At 45.1% G+C, this 20,987-nt stretch overlaps 1 protein-coding gene across 3 annotated transcripts in view; it reads right to left on the bottom strand.

Moving 5' to 3' along the window:
- Positions 1 to 3,090: 3,090 nt before the first annotated feature.
- Positions 3,091 to 20,987, bottom strand: part of LOC147433358 (nuclear transport factor 2-like) — a 104,468-nt gene continuing 86,571 nt past the window's right edge. For 2 of the 3 annotated variants that reach the window (XM_086492946.1, XM_086492949.1), the window contains 7 exons: positions 5,865 to 6,138; positions 4,773 to 5,038; positions 4,518 to 4,695; positions 4,315 to 4,436; positions 4,094 to 4,156; positions 3,932 to 4,004; positions 3,091 to 3,848 (listed from right to left, as the gene is read on the bottom strand). In XM_086492946.1, coding sequence (XP_086349072.1) covers positions 3,598 to 3,848; positions 3,932 to 4,004; positions 4,094 to 4,156; positions 4,315 to 4,436; positions 4,518 to 4,695; positions 4,773 to 5,038; positions 5,865 to 6,138 — 1,227 coding nt within the window. In that variant the 3' untranslated portion in view covers positions 3,091 to 3,597. The remainder of the gene's footprint in view (positions 3,849 to 3,931; positions 4,005 to 4,093; positions 4,157 to 4,314; positions 4,437 to 4,517; positions 4,696 to 4,772; positions 5,039 to 5,864; positions 6,139 to 20,987) is intronic. The other variant, XM_086492948.1, reaches the window with a different exon arrangement.

Here is a 20,987-nt window from a genome sequence, read left to right as displayed (position 1 = left end):
AAAACTCCCACCCGATGAGAACTCTGGGAGTCGACCAAAATCGTGGTCAAATCCTACGAAGAAACGCTCTCCAAAGAGCATACTAGTGAAATAACAGCCATAGCGTATGGCAGATCTGAAAAAATCATCAAATCCCAACTTTGGAATCAACTGTGCATAAAATAGTCTAGTCGAACAAGCATGCTTAACGACCTAAACACATAAACCATGTCAAGCTCTCAATGCATGAAACCTGTACGCATAAAGCTCCAAAATCACTGTCAAAATGCTCGTAGAAGATAACCTGTATATCATGTCTGATGTCGAGAAAACTATGCAAAAAATTGATGCATGAACGACCAAAATCTGAGATGCCACCACTGCCAAAAATATGGCACCTATAAAGCTACGTATGGATAAGAATTTCAGCCCTCTGTATGCATGAAAATAGCATCCCAAATAGCAATCCAATTGGCTGAATATTCATCTCACAAAGGCGTCAAAGTATCTTGCAAGTGTCTCACGTAACGGCAAGACAAATCGGCAACTGCAAGATATCTACTGCATCTTCTGTATGTGGCCACAAGTGGACCTCAATTAAGTGCTATCAACTCGCTGAGCGACCACACAGATCATACATCGTGTCTTCCCACTTGTGAGCAAACTTGCAGCCAATACCACTCTCACATTTGAGAGCAAACCATGAGTGGAATCCTCAACACACAATAAACAGCTGCTGCTGCTGCAAAAATTTCAAAGATCAAAATCAGTCCAAATAGACATCTTGCGAGGAAGGCCATGTTATTACCTACTCTTATGCAACAGTCTCAGTCATGGATAGTCATTATTGCCTCACTATGTCAACATGTTACCACTTCCGCCTTTGGTCACTAGTAGACGTCCCTCTGGAAGATTGTGTTTGGCAAGATGGTCAGTCATAATCTTGGTTGCTTGGTTACCTCTAGTTTACTCTTTGCTTCAAAAGCCGTTACGGCTCATCTTTCATGGCATGGCAAACAACAACCAATTTGGAATTCGTTATGCTTGGAAAGAATTCACTAAAGTAGGGCATTCTCTCTTACTCTCGTTGATCGGTCGCCACCCACGCTAGACATACTTCCTATCTTGTCGTGGCATATGCATGGTCGATGATGTGGTTGACACGTCTGGGAATATACTTCGTTTTCCTCAGGCAACCCCAAGCTACACCCTAACCTTGCATAAATCGCATTCGGTATGCAAAAGTTATGCGTATAACATTGTTTTGGAACCCAAAAAATGACCTGCGAAAATGAAAATCTTCATTCTTCCTATAAGTATGGTTGCAAAAAAGCACACACTGGCAATACACCCTCCTCTCAAGCTTGGGAATGTTCCTCAAGCTTCCATGAGCACAGATCTGGTGGTTGCTCATCGATCTCAAGCTTCCACCGAAAACGAGCTCACCATAGCGGAAAGCTCACTTCCCTGTAGCACTCCATCTGTTGCGAAGCCAAAGCTCTGATACCAATTATTGGATCGAGTGCAAGAGCAAGAAGAGAGAGTGCGAGAGAGAAGAGAGTACGTAGACACAGATGAGGGTGAGCCGTACCCTCCTACATAGCACACACTATCGAGGGAGTGTGTACAGCTCATAATGTATTATCTATACAGTTGGATAAGATATTGTGAGTGAGTTAGTGCCAAGACTTAGTGATTGTTGGCCGGACACCGGCCAATAAACCCAACAAGGCTCACAATCCTTCCGCCGCATATCAACAATTAATACAGCACCGCAAGCTATGCCTCCAGTCTCCCACAAATCTAGGTATTAAGCAAGCAAGAACCTAATCCCTTTGATGCTCCATTGCTATTCCTTGTGGAAGGAAAGAAGAGAGTTGGACAGAGAATATAATTTGGACAAGAAAGAAAGCAAGCTTGAAGCATTAGTAGTGACAACCTTACTCATGCTTTGGCTAACACCAACAACTTTGGTAGTCGCGTGCTTACAATACGTTAGGATGGGTGAAGCAACTGGCGTGCCCCTTGGATGGGGAGACACGAACTGGTGGCAAATGCCAAGATGGAGTTGGTTGAGGTAGCAAAGGCGGGCGCTCGCGAACCTCTCTCTCTCTCTCTCTCAAAATTTGCAAACTGCCTTAAGTATCACTTCTTTACATAAAGAACCACAATTACCATATCCAAGGCCAAGAGTTAAGCCCAAGGAAGGCTAACAAGAAGCCTAGGCAAATAGGCCAAATTATCCGACATAATAGCTTTAATCTCTATTGATTAGGACTCCCCATGAAATCCATGCACAATGACACTGTCTAAACCCCTTCATTGTTTGACATCTTCAAAATGAATCACAGTGACTCTCGATGGTAGCAAAGTGCTTGTAGTATCCCTTCATTGGTCTAATATCGTACTTGCAATTTCATCTTACTAGATTTCAATGCCACTGATTCATTTTGAATTGCTCATGATAGGCAAAAACACCAGATTCTGATACTGACATTTTCGAGGCAATTATAGTCAATACCATGAGCCTAAACAGTATAATTTGTGGCTAAGAGTTCCCTGAATTTTGGCAACCTTCTAGCTTACCATAGAGACATGATGGCCGACAAAGATTTTTCACCTAATGACATTCCTCCATGAGATGCACGCCTCTTTTTTGCTCCAAAAAGTTAACAAAAGCGCTTTACCCTTAATGCAAAACTCGACGGGTGTACTGTCATACTATTATTAGCACTACACAATTCCCAATCAAGAAAGACCAAAGATTTCCGTTCAATTAGCATACAATCCAGAGAGAGACTGTTTTTCCACGAGTGTCTCACGTCCTCTCTTAAAAAGGAGATGACATCTGCAATAACAAGTATTCGCATTAGGAAAGGGTCTGCTCCTTAGTACATGAGAAAATTGTCACCTAAAACAGAAACATGGGCAGAAATTGATGTCCAAAGAGACTACTCACTAACCAGTCCAATTAACCGAGTTTTGAGAGAACACCCACTCACTATTCAAATTAATCATCTACTGGAAACCATAGATAAATTTCTGTTAAGACATTGACTACACTCGATAGTGGCACAGAGTAGCGATAGAGACAAAGAAGATTGGGGGAAATTTTGAGGCAAACCAACCATGCAGTGAAGCTTCGGATGGCTCATTAACCAGCCTGCAGAATATTCCACAATTAAATACAGCACTAACATTCTCCTTTGCAATGCAGTGACACTAGCACGCATTGCAGAATGAGGCACAAGTATAATCAGCATTAAAATTCAATGACACTAACTATACATTACATAAGGAGCAACTTCTGTACTCAAATGTAGCTCCGCAAAGATGAGCTTGCAATAAGGCAAGCCACAATTCCGCAGTGAGGAATGCCAAATTAAAGAGCACCCACCCACTTGTTCTGTCAATAGTTCAAAGGTAGCAGAGAACCCTACATGGGGAACCAATATAAACCCTAATCTGACATCTGCTCAGGAAAAAGGTTTCCACGAATGTGTGGAGAACTCTAATTTTGATGCATACAAATGCCTCAAAACCAGATCTGCAAAAAAATTTCAAGGGGAACAAAATCTCGGAAGGATACCGACTAGACGAACCTCATGTGGGGGATGCTCATTGATCTGCTGTACCTCGCCTTGCTGGGCGCGATCCCATTCCAACCTGATTGTCTGCCCTTCTGAATCCATTCACAAAGTTTCCACTATTGTTTGCAGCATAGCTTCCACGCCCACCTCGCCCCCTGCTGCTGAAATCCCGCTCTGAGTTGTAACCCCCTCGTCCAAAACTCCTACCTCCAAAATTGCCCCTGCCATTCATTCCATCAACCTGGTAGACCCTGCCTTGACCAGCACGTCCCCTACCACCTGAATCAACGAACATCGAGTCATCACACAGCTCTCATAAAAAGCAAAGCGAGTGACCTTATCTAAAACATGATGGCTTGCACCTGTTGGGCCCATTGACGTAGGCTTTTTCTCCTCAATGTACACCTGACGGCCTCCAATTGATATAGGTGAAGCCTGACAATAAATAGCTCATAGTAAAGAGAATACGGCATACAAAACGCCACCAAACAAACTAGAAGCGAACTCTCCTGGATTTTAGGTACCTCAATGGCACTTCGAACTGAGCTTGCATCCTCAAATTGAATGAATGCAAAGCATACACCTTGCTGCAGATGAAGAGACAATCTTGTTATGAGCAGTGCCCAGGACAACAATGGCAAGAAACACTTTAAGCTAGAACAGTGCACACGAGTGCGAAGGGCTATCTTAGATAGCTTCCACACACTAAAAAAACTAATATATATGGCAGCACCAACAGGAGTACCTTTTGGTTCCTTAAATTAACACCTCCAGGCTTAACAGATCCAAACTTCTGAAATTCTTTCTCCAAATCATCTTGAAGAATGCTCAGCGGTAAATTCTTGACATACACAGAAAGGCCATCACCTGAAGTTGCAATCATTTAATTAACATAACAAGCAAAAGCATCATAGGTTGTGTTAGGTTTCCCAAGTTCAGGGCCCAAACCTCCATCCGAAACTCCATCCTGAACAACACTTGAAAGACCAGCAGACCCTGAAGACACCGTTTCTTGAGACGGGCCCTGGGATGCTGTTGTGGAGGGGGCAGAAGTAGCTTGTTGTGTAGGCATTTTTCGAGGCCCAGCTGGGCGACTTGCAGCGAATGATGCTCCAGAAGCTTGCACCTGAACAATGAGCATCAAGTATTATGATGTGCTTCAGTCATCAGAAAAAATTGCAATTGGATGCATTGGCCACCTACAATGGAAGCATATGACATCTTTGTTGCTCCCTCTGTGCTCTCCACTTTGACAGCAGGAATTTGCTCTTCTGCCTCTTCTAAAACTGATTCTTGAGGCAATGGTGCATTTACGACAGACTCTATTTCTTCTTTCACAGGCATCTCCTGTGATGTGGTAAAATCCGTTTGTTCCTTCACACCCTCACTGCCAACATCTGTTGAATCCCTTTCCAACTCTTGAGAGGTCGGATACTCTTCCCGCTGGGATGCAGGAGAAAACTCAATCTCTGCAACAAAATAAAACAAAACCAATGTGTTTACTAGTAGAGCCCACAATCCATAGCAATTTGAGCACTACAAAACGAGAGAGCTAGAGAGCGAGTGCGTGAAAATCTTTCACAATGCCAAATGGCCTAAGTTCTCGTCGGGCATCATCTGATGTGCAATGTGCATATGTGCACATGTGATTAGAAGACACTACACAACATTGTACACACACACACATATATATATTATAGATATGTGTACATACACACATTGTTACATAGCATATACACACATAAAGACCCTTGTGGGTTATATACATGACAAAATAACGTACACACATACACAGGAAAAGTACATATAATGCTAAACATAACACATACTAACATATTAAAGTGTGTGTAGGCATGTTCTGACATAAAGCATATACTACGGTTGAAAATTCTCGTAGAAGGCGCTATGTAAGGAAGTAAGGCATTGCAAAAGATTGCATTCTGCCAAGAGCACCGACCATTGGAGAAAGGCTTCATATTTTGACTCGTGCACAAAAATACGTGTCAATACTTCATATGCAAGAGATGACCCTTCATGCACTTTGAACATCTTATGGGCTGCTGGACTACATCCCAAAATACACCAAGAGGACACGTCAGCCTAACAGACTTTCAATGTTCATCAGATATATTTTAATACATCCATATACATATAAATCAAGAGGACACGTCAGCCTAACAGACTTTCCCAGATATAAATTTTGATACATCCATATAATACAACAGTAGGTAGAGTACGTACAGACTTAAAACCATCAAAAGTTCAGGGATTAACAGCAACTCTTCAGGATAATACCTTGCTCGACTGCAGCTGAAACTGTGATGACCTCTGGCATATGATCCCCTTCACCATCGAGGAATCTGCATATGTCGCTCAGCACAAAATAGCCTTTCTCTTGTGGTGCTAGAAAAAAAGTTTGCACAAAATTACGATGCAAACCGATCCGATTGGAGAGAGCACCAGTAACCATCACAAGAACACTGCCATTTAAGGATGCAAGGGAATCCACTGTCTTAATTTGTGCTTGAACACCATCCAGATTCATTGACATTATCTTCTCCTGAATTTTCTGCAGTTAGAAATAAACAATCCGTTATTTGCAAAAGTTAAGTACTACAACAGGAACCGCATAAGCGCACCTACCCAGATGATTCTTTGAGAACTTTCACCTTTACTTTTTTGTATAGACACAAGATAAGCACACCTTCTACCCAGCTGTATATTTAAGAACTTTCACCTTTATTTTTTCCTAGAGATGCATGATAAAAATCTTCTTGCAACTCGCTCCCTCTTTGAAATTTTAAGGGAAGAAACACAGCTTATGGTAAACATTCAAAACATCGACTATGCACGCAAAATGCCAACCAGTTCATCGTTTCCATTAAGTGTAGATGGAAGTATAAAGCTGTGGCACGAAGCCAATACAACAGAGGACCTGTTAAAAGCCATTGAGGACAGAAAGCATGGATACAACTATGAAAATCCTCTCCTAACAAGGATAAAGACTGCCCGAACAACATAAAGGGAACAGTTTACAGAAAAGAATCTACATTGATTTATGAAAGACATGAAGACACAAGACAAAGCACAAGTATGCCCGTGCATGTGCGTGTGTTGCCTGCACGCCCCAATAGTGATCTGCAAATAACGCCCACACGTACGCGCGAGCGCGCGCGCACACACACACACAGAGAGAGAGAGAAATGAAATGAAATGAAATGTTATATTAACGTCTTCAAAAGGCCAAAATGACCTATGAGACCAATCAGTTACAAAATAGTGAATCTAATACCATGTCTGGGTACAAAAGAACTAGAAAAGAACTAGAAGTGGAACAAAATACTACTACTACTACAATCTAAAACTACGTGGGTGTAGCAGCTGATACAATAGGTACCCGGTAAACTGGATGTAACAGTGTGTGAAACAAAGATGGAAGAAATGGTGAGGATCCATCCTCATCTGCACTCTGGATGTCGAGAGAGTATGGCTCGAATCTTCTGTTGTAGTCTCCGTCGATGCTGTGTAGCTCCTCTCCTCAGTCGCGGTCGTCTGTATCTCTGTAGCTCCAATGCTCGGTCGATGAGAGTGCTAGTAGTGGTCGAATGAGTGTGGGACGAGCTCTGCAGTGGTGGCTGCTCCTCTGGCTGTCCCATATCTAGTGAAAAGAAATCTGTAATGTGTCTCTGGGACTGCCTCTCTCTAGCTCTCCCCAGTAAAGTGTCTCTATACCTGTGTAACTCAAGTAGATATAGTCCAAGACATCTCTGATCCTCATAACTCATGACCCTAGATAGAGGACCAAAACCCTCTCTGAATAAGCAGTGGAAACGCCCCCGTATCTCATAGAACACTGTGCAATGACATATGTAGTGCAACTCTGTCTCTGGCTCTCTTTGGCATAATCGGCATATCCTGCTGTCTGCTGGTATCCCTCTGAATCTACCGGTCTCAATCTCGAGCTGATGTGAGGATGTGCGTATCTGACCAATGGCACAACGCAAACCATGAGACATATGTGTGTCCATGTAGCTGGGTCGAATCACAAACCCATCTCCTGTGAGGTGGAGAAGATGCTCTCTATAGAGAGAGAGAGAGAGAGAGAGAGAGAGAGAGAGAGATTTTTACAAAGCGTGTCCATGGCATGACCATACCGGAGCGTCAGAGGAGAGCTAGAGCCAAGCTGGAGCTGGATCGGAGGAGAGCAGCCAAGTATATGCCTGGCGCCTACCTTAGGGACCACCGTATTTGAGTGGCGAACACCCCATTATGTCTAGTCTCCAGTTTTTAAGTTCTCTTTCAGTTCCAGTGCTTGCTGTTTCAGTTAAGTTTGTGGTGTGTTTTTCTGTTTCACCACCTCGTCCGTGACTTGCTCATCACAAACACACACAGAAGAAAGGCCCTATCTCAATCTCTAATCTATGTGATGAAACTCTAAGCTGCTCGATGGCTACTCTAGCATTGTGGGACATGTAGATATCCATGTATCTAGGCCTCTAAATGAGCCAAAGATTCTGTCTTAGGACTCTATTCCTCTCCTCATGGGAGAGGCGGATGAATCGTGAGTCTGGGTCATACTAAAAGGGTGGTAGCTATTCTATATCCAAGCCGTGTGTGCTAAACCACTGTGTCATTTGTGCATACCATGATCCACTCTCTCCAGTCTCCGCCAGCTGTCAGGATGCCTCAACTGCTCAGTATGATACTCTGTCGGGGGGGGAGCTGTCGTACTCTCTGGATAAAACATATTGTCCGAAAAAGAGCCTCCACTAGCATGGGTGATGCAGTTAGCTCTACTCTGATGATGTCATGTGGCACTGAGGATTTCCCCTGTATCAAGCGAGATAGCATAATGATCTGTGGTCTCTCAACCTGTGTCCACCAAGATCCTGTAAGGCCTGGTGCCCAAACCGGTGCTGCATACATGAGAGTTGTGACTAGTGTGTCAAAGAGCCACCCCTTGGTGCGGGGCTCCTGAAAATGTGCCTGGTGGCATCGGCGCTCTTGCATCACGAGTGTCGTATATCCTCGTGCGATCTATCTCTGGCTGCACTCGCCATAGAGAATCGTCCGTTCGCCCACCTGCTAGAGTAAAACATGCTCTGCTCCTGATCTGCCTGGATGTGTGGAAAATAAGAACCCTAATTTCACAGTGAGATCTCTCTGTGTGCAGATTCCAAAAGTCATCCAAGATCTGGAGATGTCATTGTAGCCCCTCCTGTGACTCAGATACTAGTACAATATCATTAGCATATAACATGATGTGAGCACGTGTACCTGCTAAATCCACACCCTCACCCCCACCTCGGAGGATGCGCTCTGACAGCTTATCAATACATAGCCCAAACAAAGTGGGTGAAAGAGGACAACCTTGCTTCACCCCAATGGAAGTGAATTAAGGTGCCTCCTAGACAACATACCCTGGCCGAGACGCACTCGTAGAAATGATATGAAATGTTATATTAACGTCTTCGAAAGGCCAAAATGACCAAAAAAGTTACAATTGGTGAATCTGATATCATGTCCGAGTACGGAAATTACAAAGTTACAAAGAACTAACACTTAAACACTAAGGAGAAAGGAAATAAATCTGAAGTTGATTCGGGATTGAGACGAGATACGCAGGGGGGGGGGGGGGGGGGGGGGGGGTTCAAATGAAATCTCTCATCGGTCGCTGTCGGATCTCATCAACCTCCTCCGTGGTCAGTATTCTGGTTGGGCGTCTTGCATGTCGAGCTAGAGTGATCTGTATCTTCTGTTGCACCCTTCGTCGGTGGAGGGAGACCCCCCGAGGTCGTGGGCGTTTGGATTTGCCTAGCTCAGTGGCTCGATCAAGCAGCGTACCTCTAGTATGGGTGGGCTCTGAGATCTGCTGTAATGACTGCTCCTCTGGCTCTCCCTTGGCTGGTGTAGAGAGAGTAAATCCCCCAAATCATCTAGGAAGGGACTCCTAGTGACTAAAGGCAATGGAAGAGTCTGTCCTTCGGTATTGTGTCAAAGGCTTTGAGGAAATCCACGAAGCAGTAGTGTAGACATTTCTTCCGTGCCTTGGTCTGATCGATCACACAACACAAAGTGAAAATGTGGTCTATGGTAGAGAAGGCTCCCCTGTCCTAGTGCTTGTAAGCACGAGCGCTCTACATAAGAACTCATCTCTACCTCTAGTACTGCTCCATAAAGCTTGGACAGTGTGTGACCAATCATGATAGTCCTGTAGTTGCCCGGGTCAAGTGGATCCGTGGAATAATGGATAGGCACAATGGTATGCATAGCCGACTCTGAAGGCAGTCCCTCCGCCAATGCTCTATTGAAGAGAATTGCAATGGGGCTGGTGTATCTGCAGCATATATAAGGTGCTCACTCTGCATACCTGTGTGATCTGTGGAACGTCCATGTTGTAGGCAGCCTATAGCTCTCTTTACTATGCCTGCTGTCATCAACTAAGGGGACGTCTCTTCCCTGCCTTTGTCTGATCAATCACGCAACACAAAGTGAAAATGTGGTCTATGGTAGAGAAGGCTCCCCTGTCCTAGTGCTCGTAAGCACGAGCGCTCTACATAAGAACTCATCTCTGCCTCTAGTACTGCTCCAATCATGATAGTCCTGTAGTTGCCAGGGTCAAGTGGATCCGTGGACTCGTGTGAAGGCAGTCCCTCCGCCAATGTTCTATTGAAGAGAATTGCAATGAAAGGGGCTGGTGTATCTGCAGCATATATAAGGTGTTCACTCTGCATACCTGTGTGATCTGTGGAACGTCCATGTTGTAGGCAGCGTATAGCTCTCTTTACTATGCCTGCTGTGAAGAAAGTGGAGATGGTGGGGCATGGTCCCGCAGGCTCTAGCATGGGTGGCTGTCTTGGGATATGGAAGAGCCTCTGTGCATAATCATGCCATCTTTGTGGGTCCTCAGTCGAGGTGGATGGGCGACGCTCCTATAATCGATGCTAAGCCACTCCTGAATCCTGGCTCATCACTAAGTGCAAGAGATCTAGTTCCTGTGCCTCCTCAAACTCCCGCCGTTGACCTCATCTATTTGGAGGCCTCTCTCTCTGCGATCTCGCCTAGAGCATGTTGTGCTCTCTACACTCGTCATCATACCATCTATTCTCGGGCATGGTCCTAGAACAATACTGTTGCTAGTGTGTGTGTGTGTCTTGTGTGTGTGTGTGAGGGGAAAATTATCAAGAGCTAAATCATGTAAAACAAATAAGAGTTATGTAGTGAGTGTGTCAAGGAGTGCGTCAAACCAGCCCGTGGGGCGGTAGACTTTAGCTTTCACCCGAATCTTTACTTAATAAACTTTACTCGTGTCGCACAAAGAAAAATTCATGAATAAACACGTGACTAGAATTAACACTCCACACAAGCACGGCCTGGGAGCTAGAGTGCTTCCAAGCAGACGACGACCCCTGTAGGCCCCAAAGACTGACGCCCCTTTCGGTTTTTCTTTATTCTTATACAACTTGGAAGAAAACCTGCAAGTTCCTACGAGCTGTCCCGCTTTTACCAGGCTGGAAATGACCTACTCTAGCCTGATTTCGGTAACATAACCGCAGTAAAAGGCTTCATATACAAAATCCCCATATAAAAGGTGACTTTTCTGGCGCATACGAGCACTTTCCCAAACCTGGCGAGAATCTACAGCACGCTAAATTCTCTATTTCTTGCCCCGAAAATGCACCAGATCACCTATAAAATGATCCCGTCGCTTTCCCGAAGCTCCTGGGGGTATTAGGGATCGATTAGGGCCAAAAATACACAGCAAGCTGTAAGTTATTGTTTCGGGCTCTGTTTCGCGTGCCGTTTGCATCCATAGCAAACGCTCATACTCCCGCACATGTAGGGCTACTTGCCCTTGGAATCGAACGAGATTTCTCACGTGAAATCTCTCCAAGATCACCTGTAACTACGGGGGATTGGCAATTAGCTAATCTAGTACCTCAACAAGAGGCTCTTGCCTCGGCATACACGCATGAACCACACAACTGTACATACAGATGGAAAGTTCTTGAGCTGGGCATTACGATTCTGTATTCAAAGGGGGAAAGAGATGCATGAGAGCCAAATCATCGTGCTACATAAGACAAGGGAGAAGGCAAGCTTTCCATTAGAGTTGTGATCACCTGCACCCACTACTCATCACACTTGAGTTCACTTGTGAAGCAAAAATCAGCCTCCACTCTCAAATTGGGCGCCCCCTCGTCATGCAAACCTGGAAAATTGACCTGAAGCCGCCAAGTGTCCAGTTTGCCGCTTTTGAGTTAATTTCCTAGTACCCACCGACTTATAAAGTGTAGTGAGGGGCCTAAATGACTTTGCACTGAGCCTAGACACTGTTTTACTGCTCGGATTTCAGTGCCAACTAGCCCGACCATCTCGTGGCGACTTGCCCTTCCCGACTGCGAGTGAAACTCTCAGCCATCGGCCGTTTCACATTGGCCACACAATGTCTAACCATTTGTGACTTCAAAAAGAGGGTCCCAAAAATTAAATAAAAATCAAGGGAAAGAAACCAACAACTAAGGTTAGTGATTGCCACAGACTCGTGACAGTGCGGATGGATCAAGCTGATGTATGCCTGTCACGTGCACATCTAACCCTATGTGCATGTGGACAAGCTACTTCATGTCTAGGATTCAGGTCAGCTTAGGAAGTGTTCTGGCACCTTTGTGAGTCTGTTCACAGGCCGTGCATGTCCAGGCACTTAAGAGTAGTTGCATATCCTCTGCATGAGGGTCAATAGCCATCATGAGCATTTTATAGTGCACAGAACCCATTTTCCCTATTTTTGCCATTTTTCACTTATTATTAATAAGTGACTTTGTTCGGAAACTAGGTAGGGCAAAGTTGGTAAGTTAATATATAAGTAACCTAGCGCTAGAACTTTCTGGCAAAAGAGGCAGAAGTACCACACTAGCAGTGCACCTTCTCAGCAAGACCGGCAAGACTCCTTGCGTTTTCAGCCATCAAGACCAGCCTCGCGTTTGTGGACATTGAAGATCAGCCAGCGTTTTCAGACTACATGTCACAAAGTGATGACGTGGCGGACAGCAGAAACCCTAATTTCTGCCAGAAACCCTAAAATTCCTGCAAACCCTAATTTCTGCCAAAAACCCTAATTTCCGGAAATCGCGGAGGTTGAAAAATAAAAATAAAAAATTGGAAAACGATGAGCGACGCGAATTTTGCAAAAAAAAGAGAAAAAGACTCTCTAAGAGAGAGAGAGAGAACTGATGTTTTTTATTTTAAAAGCTTTTGGGGCTCTGCTTTTGGGCATCCCTTGTACCTTTAAATTAGTGGTGAAGGCCTCACTTCTCAGAGCATCTGGACGCAGAGTCTGAGAGTGAAACCCTAACCGCTCTCTTGTACTTTGATGATTGATTAATACAAAAAGAAATACCGAAAGGGGCGCCAGTCTTTGGGGCCAATATCTCTAGGCACGGAACTCCCCCGGGCCAATGCAAATCTATTGTGATCTGTGAATTGTTTTGAAGTGGTTATTTGGTGCTGTCGCGATTGATTCTTGACTTGGAGTGTCCAAGTCTGTTACAGTGGTATTAGAGCACGGCCGATTTCTCTTCTACGGGAAATCCGATCCCCGAAATTTTTTTCCACGGCATCTATGGCTTCAGGCAATGATCAGTCGACTCCCTTTGCATCTAGAGTGCGGGCTGGGATCACAACGAAGATTCAGACAGAGAGTATGGCCCGTCTCGGCCTACTCAGGCGGAGCAAAGAGAGATAGAGCGTTGTCAATTGATTGGCGATGCAACAAAGATGATGCTCAATTTTGCCGAGGACCCAAAGATGGCAAAATATGTGACCCAGACCTCTTTGGAAGAGGTACAGATGGAGTGGCAGAGAACCACAACACCACTCCCGAAACCCGCTCTCAAGAAACCTTCTGCCTCCAAGAAATATACGGAGAAGGAACTGGAGAATGTGGTTGATGCACGGATTGCTTAGCTTTTTGACGCGCAAAAGAAAGCCAAAAAGCACCGCAAAAAAAGCAGAAGAAAAGCGCTGACTTCCCGGGATATTTGGGTTGTCAATCGACTTTTGACAAGGCAAAGAAACAGAAGAAGCGTGTTCGATTTGAAGGAGTACCCAGTTCTTCTTCTTCTTCTTCTTCTTCTGACAGTTCTTCTAGCTCTTCAGATTCGAGCGAAGAAGACAGAAAAGGTAAAAAGCGAAGCAAGAAACAAAGCTTCGGAAAGGGCAAGAAAAAGGCAAAGGAGGCTACATCTCGCCCTGAGACTGACAGTTCTACTGAGGACTCGTCTACAGACAGCTCAGATTCCGATGATGGAAACTTTTATGCGAACAAGAAGAATTTTTTACAAAGCCAACCAGTATGACTTTCTCGAAGATGAGAGCAAGAAAGTCCGAGAGTTTAAGGAAGGTGGCCACTCGATCAAGTTTGATACTTTTTCAGGATACTCGGATGCTTCGAAGGCTTTGTCTTTTATACAGCAGTTTGACATCGCTTGCGCGGGAGGACGGTATTCAAAGCACTCCAAGATTCGGAGAGCTGCCTCTTACTTTAAGAGGAATGCTCGTACTTGGTGGTCCATGCTTCTTTTAAACAAGACTGCGCCAGTTAAATGGCTGAAATTTAAAAAGCTTTTTATTTCTTCTTGGTTGACGCAAGAATATGAACGAGATGTACGAGCTGCTTGGAACCATCTTCGGATGACCAAGAAAGATACAATCAATGCTTATTGTGAAAGATTCTGGAGCTCTTTTCTACCCGCCTCTTCATTCAAGAAGATCTCGTTCAGAGAACAGATTGAGCGGTTTACCTTGGGTCTACCTACAGAGATCCGAGATCACTGCTTGGAAGAGAAGTCAGCTTCTAATCAAGAGTTGATGAGTCATGTGAAGCGGGGCTTTGCCATTCACTGTGGCAGTCTGACTTACCCCACAAATGAGGCCATGACACAACGAGCCGAACAGACTTCTGGGAATGAAAGTAGAAAGAAAAAGAGCAACCCAGAGAAAAATGATGCACGACCCAAGTTTACTCCTGAGGAGAGAGCTCGCTTCATCAGAGAGGGGAAGTGCTTTGGATGCGGGGAACATGGACATATCTCCGCGAAGTGCCCTAAAAAGGCACAGAAAGAACAGAATGATAAAGACGACGACAGGTCTGAGAGTTCGAGAGCAGCTGAGGAGCGTGGCAGAAAAGGCAGATAGAAAAGCAGAACTCGTACCACATGGCGTGGGACCTACACCGAATCTAATGAATGAAAGTATAAACTTTGCCGCTTTTGGGGCAAAGTGAAGGATCAAGAAGCCAACTTCTTTTCACTTGGAATTAACGGCTTGATATGGAATTACGCCCGACAGACTGACGCCACAGGCGGAGGTAGTTCGACTGGCACCCGGATGGGATTTGCCATTGCACCGAGCATTGGCAAACTTCGTTTGCAATGACAAGGGTGTTCAGGGCACGCGAGTGACGTTCTACTAAGAATCCCTTGGTACCACAAGAACTACGCCGTGGTTGACTACCGGGCCGAGAAAGCGACTTTGATAAATGAAGGGCTTAGAGATTGTACTTGATGAACTTCAGTTTCTTACTCATTCTTTTGGGAGAGAACTGAACGATGGATAAAGGTTGAATATGTTTTGACCTGATCAAAAGAACGCCAAGATTTTTCTCCACACTCATGCCGATTGCTTTTCAGAGGGCCTGAAGATCAATGATCAAACCATTGATCTGATATCTGGAAGCACGCCACCGAATCGGCCACCTTACCGTGTGAGCCGAGTACAGAATTAAAAGATTATGAACCCAGTGAAAGACCTCTTGGAAAAGGGTCTTGTCCAGCCTAGTACTTCACAGTATTGCTCTCCAGTGTTGTTGGTTTTGAAGAAAGACGGATCTTGGAGAATGTGCATCGATTATAGCACTCTCAACGAAATCACCATCAAGAACAGATTTCCGATTCCTAGAATCGATGATACGCTCAACAGGTTACAGGGATCCTCGTGCTTTAGCAAGATTGACTTGAAGAGTGGATATCATCAGATCAAGATAGTGTCGGGAGACGTCTACAAGACAGCTTTTCGGACGACTTTTGGGTTATTTGAGTTTTTGGTGATGCCTTTTGGCTTAACCAATGCTCCTACGACATTTAACCGGATGATGGCCAGGATTTTTTTGAGAGTACAGGCTATTTGTTGGCACTTTCTTTGACGACATCATTGTTTTCTCCAAGAATGAGGCAGAACACAGAGATCATCTACTTCAAGTCTTTCAGGCATTACGAGATCACAGGTTAGTGATTAATGCAAAGAAAAGTGAATTTTTCCTACCAGAGATACACTTTTTGGGACACATTGTGTCAGCAGCAGGAGTGCAAATGGACCCGGCCAAGATAGAGACTATCCGTGATTGGCCCAATTTGAGGAATGTCCATGAAGTTAAAAGCTTCTTGGGACTGTGTTCGTACTACAGGCGGTTCATACGAAAGTTTGCAGAGGTTGCTTCCTCTTTGTATACCTTGACACAGAAAAGAGTACCTTTTTCGTGGGGACCCACAGAGGTGACTGTCTTTCGGACATTGAAAGAGAAATTGACTACGGGACCTATTTTGACTTTGCCGGACTTGCAGAAGTCATTTGAAGTATACTGCGATGCTTGTGGTCGTAGTCTGGGTGCGGTCTTGATGCAAGAAGGCCATGTCATAGCTTACAAGAGCCGTTTGTTCTCTAGGCCGGAGATGACCGCACAGATCTATGAGAAAGAGCTTTTGGCGGTTATCCATGCTCTTACTCAGTGGCAGCATTACCTACTCGGAGCGGATTTTACTGTCTTTACAGACCATCAGAGTTTGCGCTACTTCTTGTCACAGAAGCAGCTTTAGGAAAAGCAGATGCGGTGGGCGAACATCTTGTCACAGTTCCACTTCCAGATTGTCCATGTGCAGGGACAAAAGAATGTGGTGGCAGATGCTTTGTCTCAGAAACCGTTGGTTCTGGCTGTTTCCGCGATACATCATAGGAGCTTCGAGGATATGGTCGATCAGTATGCCACAAATACAGATTTTGCAGATATTTTCACACGGATACGGGATGGGGAGACAGTACCTGGATACTCCCTTCGGGAAGGCTACTTGATGAAAAAGACTATGTTGTGCGTTACACAGCCGTTGAGGGATAAGGTTATGACTGAATGGCACTGTCCACCTTTTACGGGTCACCGCGGCATTGCTACCACCATGAAGGGGGTAGAGAGATACTTCTTTGGGCCGATACTCAAAAAGGATGTGGAAAAGTTTGTGCGCAGTTGCTTGGTATGCCAGAAGGTCAAGTTTGACAGGCATAAGGCACAGGGATTGTTACAGCCTTTACCCATACCCACCCACCCCTGGGAAAGTATTGCAATGGATTTCATTTTTGATCTCCCGAGAACACACAAAGATCACGATGATTTTCCGATTACATGGCACGTCTGAGACGATTGTCTCCGACAGAGACCCCAGATTTATGAGTTTGTTTTGGAAGGCAATTTGGGAGAACATTGGCACGCAGTTGCAGTTCCTGTCATCGTTCCACTTGCAGACTGACGGGCAATTTGAGATTGCCAATTCAGTGATTTTAGATTTATTGAAGTCTTGTATCTCGGATCAGAAGACTCAATGGAAAAAAAACTTACCTTTGGTGGAATTTGCCTACAATAACACGATACACTCTTCGACGGGGAAGACGCCATGTGAGATTGTTGAAAGTGCTGCGAAGGTTCCATCCTTCCTGAGCATGAAGATTAGATATTTGAAACAGATGAATATTCGCGAGATTTGGATACGGCTTTTGCCAACGTTCGCGAGACTTTGCATGAGTCTCAAGAACGACAGAAAAAGGCAGCGGATCGCCATCGTCGCGACTTGGAACTGAAGGAGGATGATTGGGTGCTCTTACTTTTGAGAAGGCATGCCTAAAAAAGAAAAAGGGAAAGGAGAGGCTTTTTCCAAAGCTTAGTATGCGATACTACGGACCTTTCCATATCACTGACAAGATAAATGATGTCTCCTTCCGATTCGAAGTGCTAGATACTTGGAGGATTCATAATGCATTGCATGTGAGTCTCTTGAACCCTGTTAAGGGTGATGTGCCTGATGATGGGGAGCCTGATGAGCAACCCGAAGTGGAAGAAGACGAGGAGATCCTTGTTCCTGAACAGATTTTGGCACATAACGATACGAAGAAAGGTAAAGTCCGAAGGCGGTTCTTGGTTTAGTTCAAGAACTTTCCTGCATTTGATGCGAAGTGGATGGAGGAGGAGGACCTAGCAGATACTCCTCGGATTGTGAAACTTTACCTCGATGTTTTGGTTTAGCATAGTCTACTCCAAACGGAACCCAGAATTCAGCTTGGCCGGAGATCTGGTGCAGTGGGATGCACAAGAAGGGAGTCACTCCACTCCTTTGTCAACAGATGCCTCGATTTTGATACTAAAGTCACTGATGTCTCTTTGAGCTTCAGGGATACTGAGAACTGACAGTATTCTGCTGGATGACTTTATGAAATGGAATTCCTGATAATGATATTGATTTGTTCTTGACTTCTTGTGAGTGCAGGAACTGATAGACGAAATGACTGCAGCATTTTGGTCTACTTGATCTCGAATAGACATGGTTGCAATAGGGGTTAGTCAATCGGACATCGATGAGGTCCCGATTGGACCTAGATGTGATTGCTAGCTACATTGCCGATAAATCATGGTCCAAGATCCAAATGAATGTTGAATGTCATGTGATGTCCTATGATGTCGTGTGATGTGACTGTCGATTTTGTACATGTGCTAGATGTGTGTTCCTAGTACGTAGGTACTAACAGTCAGTGTCTGCTAAGACGGTTTATGGCTTTTGTCGGTTTTGCAGGTGTAATCGCGGTCGATTACAATGCTTTCAAGAGGGAGGTATGTCACAAAGTGATGCCGTGGCGGACAGCAGAAACCCTAATTTCTGCCAGAAACCCTAAAATTCCTGCAAACCCTAATTTTTGCCAAAAACCCTAATTTCCGAAAATCGCGGAGGTTGAAAAAAAAAAATTGGAAAATGATGAGCGACGCGAATTTTGCTTTTTTTTATTTTAAAAAAAAGAGAAAAAGACTCTCTAAGAGAGAGAGAGAACTGATGTTTTTTATTTTAAAAGCTTTTGGGGCTCTGCTTTTGGGCATCCCTTGTACCTTTAAATTAGTGGTGAGGGCCTCACTTCTCAGAGCATCTGGACGCAGAGTCTGAGAGTGAAACCCTAACCGCTCTCCTGTACTTTGATGATTGATTAATACAAAAAGAAATACCGAAAGGGGCGCCAGTCTTTGGGGCCAATATCTCTAGGCACGGAACTCCACCGGGCCAATGCAAATCTATTGTGATCTGTGAATTGTTTTGAAGTGGTTATTTGGTGCTGTCGCGGTTGATTCTTGACTTGGAGTGTCCATGTCTGTTACACTACAACAGCTAGAGTTTGCAGATTCCAGCACCACCTAGCGTTTTGCAGATTCCTGGCGACGGTTCAGCCCATAGCATCAGCATTTTCCATTTGCAGCACCTCGACGCCGCAGATCAAGTCCCAGACCTCGCAGATCTCACCACCCCGCAGCAGATCCTCGTTGCGTGGTCAGATCAGCCAACGTTTTCAGTTTCAACCCGCTGTTCGCAGATTTCAGCATCTGCGTTTTCAACGCATCGTCGTCGCGTCGTCGCCATCGCCGTCCTCGCCGACACTGTCAGAATTCAGCCGATTTGCAGATTTCAGCACCTAGCGTTTTCAGTTTTCAGCCCGTCTCGTCGCCATCGTCATTGTCGTCGACATCGTCGGCAATTCCATTGCATCTATACCATTGTACCAGATTTGTGCAATCAATAGCATAGACCTCTCTTGCCATAGATAGTGGGGCCCTTGGAAGAGGGTTTGACAACATTCTGGTGTCATATTCTTCTCTCTCTTTCTCTCAGTCTCAGCACCTTGGTCCTTCATTCACAATGTTTACCCACTTTGTTTGTGATCATTTGCACTCTCTCACTGAAGGAACGGAAGGCTCTTCCTTTCGTAAGTAAAAGGAACCCTTGAGCACAGTTTGGAGCACTCATCTTGAGCAAAGCTCAGCATTCACTTCCGCTGCACCTTACGTTGGTATCAGAGCTTTGGCAGTGTTCTGTATCACTCAAGGAAAGAACCACAAGAATTATTTTTTTTGCTTGTTGCGGTACATGTAACCCAAGTCCACTTGGGCGTGTTAAATTCCTAATTGTGTTTTTGAAGATTGACAGGAAACCCAAGAAAGAAGGCTTGGCCGGCCTCCCCTTGTTCCTCTTTTCACTCATTGAGAGCGGACCGTGCACTTAGTGGCCGGCCAATCAACGTGAGGTGGGAAAAAGCAACCTTGGTGTGAGCGCAAGGCTGCCAAGGGGTGCGCCCGCAGGGAAGAGTAGAGCTAGGGTAACAGAAGATCCTTCTCTAACACAAATTACAAGCTAAAGAAAGACCTCAAGAACCTCAAGAACTCAAGGACTCAAGAACCCAAGAAACCAAGAACCTCAAGAATTCAAGTTCCTCGTGGACTAAGTACCCAAGATCTCATTGTATGGTCATCACCCAAAGCGGAATGAATACTTTACGTGAAGGTGATGAGCATGGAGGTGGAGAAGAAGAATTTTCCCCACCAGGAGGTTTTTCCGACCCTCCCCCCTCCCCATCTACGCCAAGGTTTGCACCAAATTCTATGGAGGCTTTGGTCAAAACGATGATGGACATGATGTTACAACAAGAAGCGCAACGTGCCGCCTTGGATCGCGAGTGTGAGCAAGCGTGCTTGGCAGCCAAGGAAAGAAAGGCAGGAGTTGCGGCGCGAGCGCGAAGAAAGAAAGGCAGCCTTGGATCACGAGCATGAGCAAGCGAGCTTGGCGGCGGAGGAAAGAACGGCAGAATTGGATCGCGAGCGCAAAGAAGGAAAGACAGATTTGGATCGCAAGCGCGAAGAAAGACGGTTAGCCTTGGAGCGTGAGCGCAAGCAAGCGCGCTTGGCGGCCGAAGACAGAAAGGTAGCCTTGGAGCGTGAGCGGGAGCAAGCGCGCTTGGCGGCCGAAGACAAACGAGCGGCCTTGGAGTTAGAGCGTAAGGCGTAGAGAGACCAACGCATGCAAGAGTTGGTGCTACAGGTACTCACCTCGAAGCCCGAACCGCTCAAAGAGGTTGGTAGTTCATTAAGTAGCACGAGCAGAGATTCGGACTCCAATAACCCCGTCACTGAGAAGTTGACGTTCAGTAAGTATGACGGTAAGATGGATGCTACTATTATTCATTCTTGGTTGCATCAATTTAATGCTTACTTTGCAACAACTAAGAAGACACGAAATAGCAAGGTTTTGACGGCAGTCATGTACCTTGCCGATGATGCCATTAATT

The sequence above is a fragment of the Adiantum capillus-veneris genome, chromosome 20 (assembly GCF_014529385.1).
Source record: "Adiantum capillus-veneris isolate H3 chromosome 20, ASM1452938v2, whole genome shotgun sequence".
Taxonomy (NCBI): Eukaryota; Viridiplantae; Streptophyta; class Polypodiopsida; order Polypodiales; family Pteridaceae; genus Adiantum; species Adiantum capillus-veneris.
Note: the sequence above shows the minus strand (reverse complement) of the source record. Positions and strands in the feature narration are given on the sequence as shown.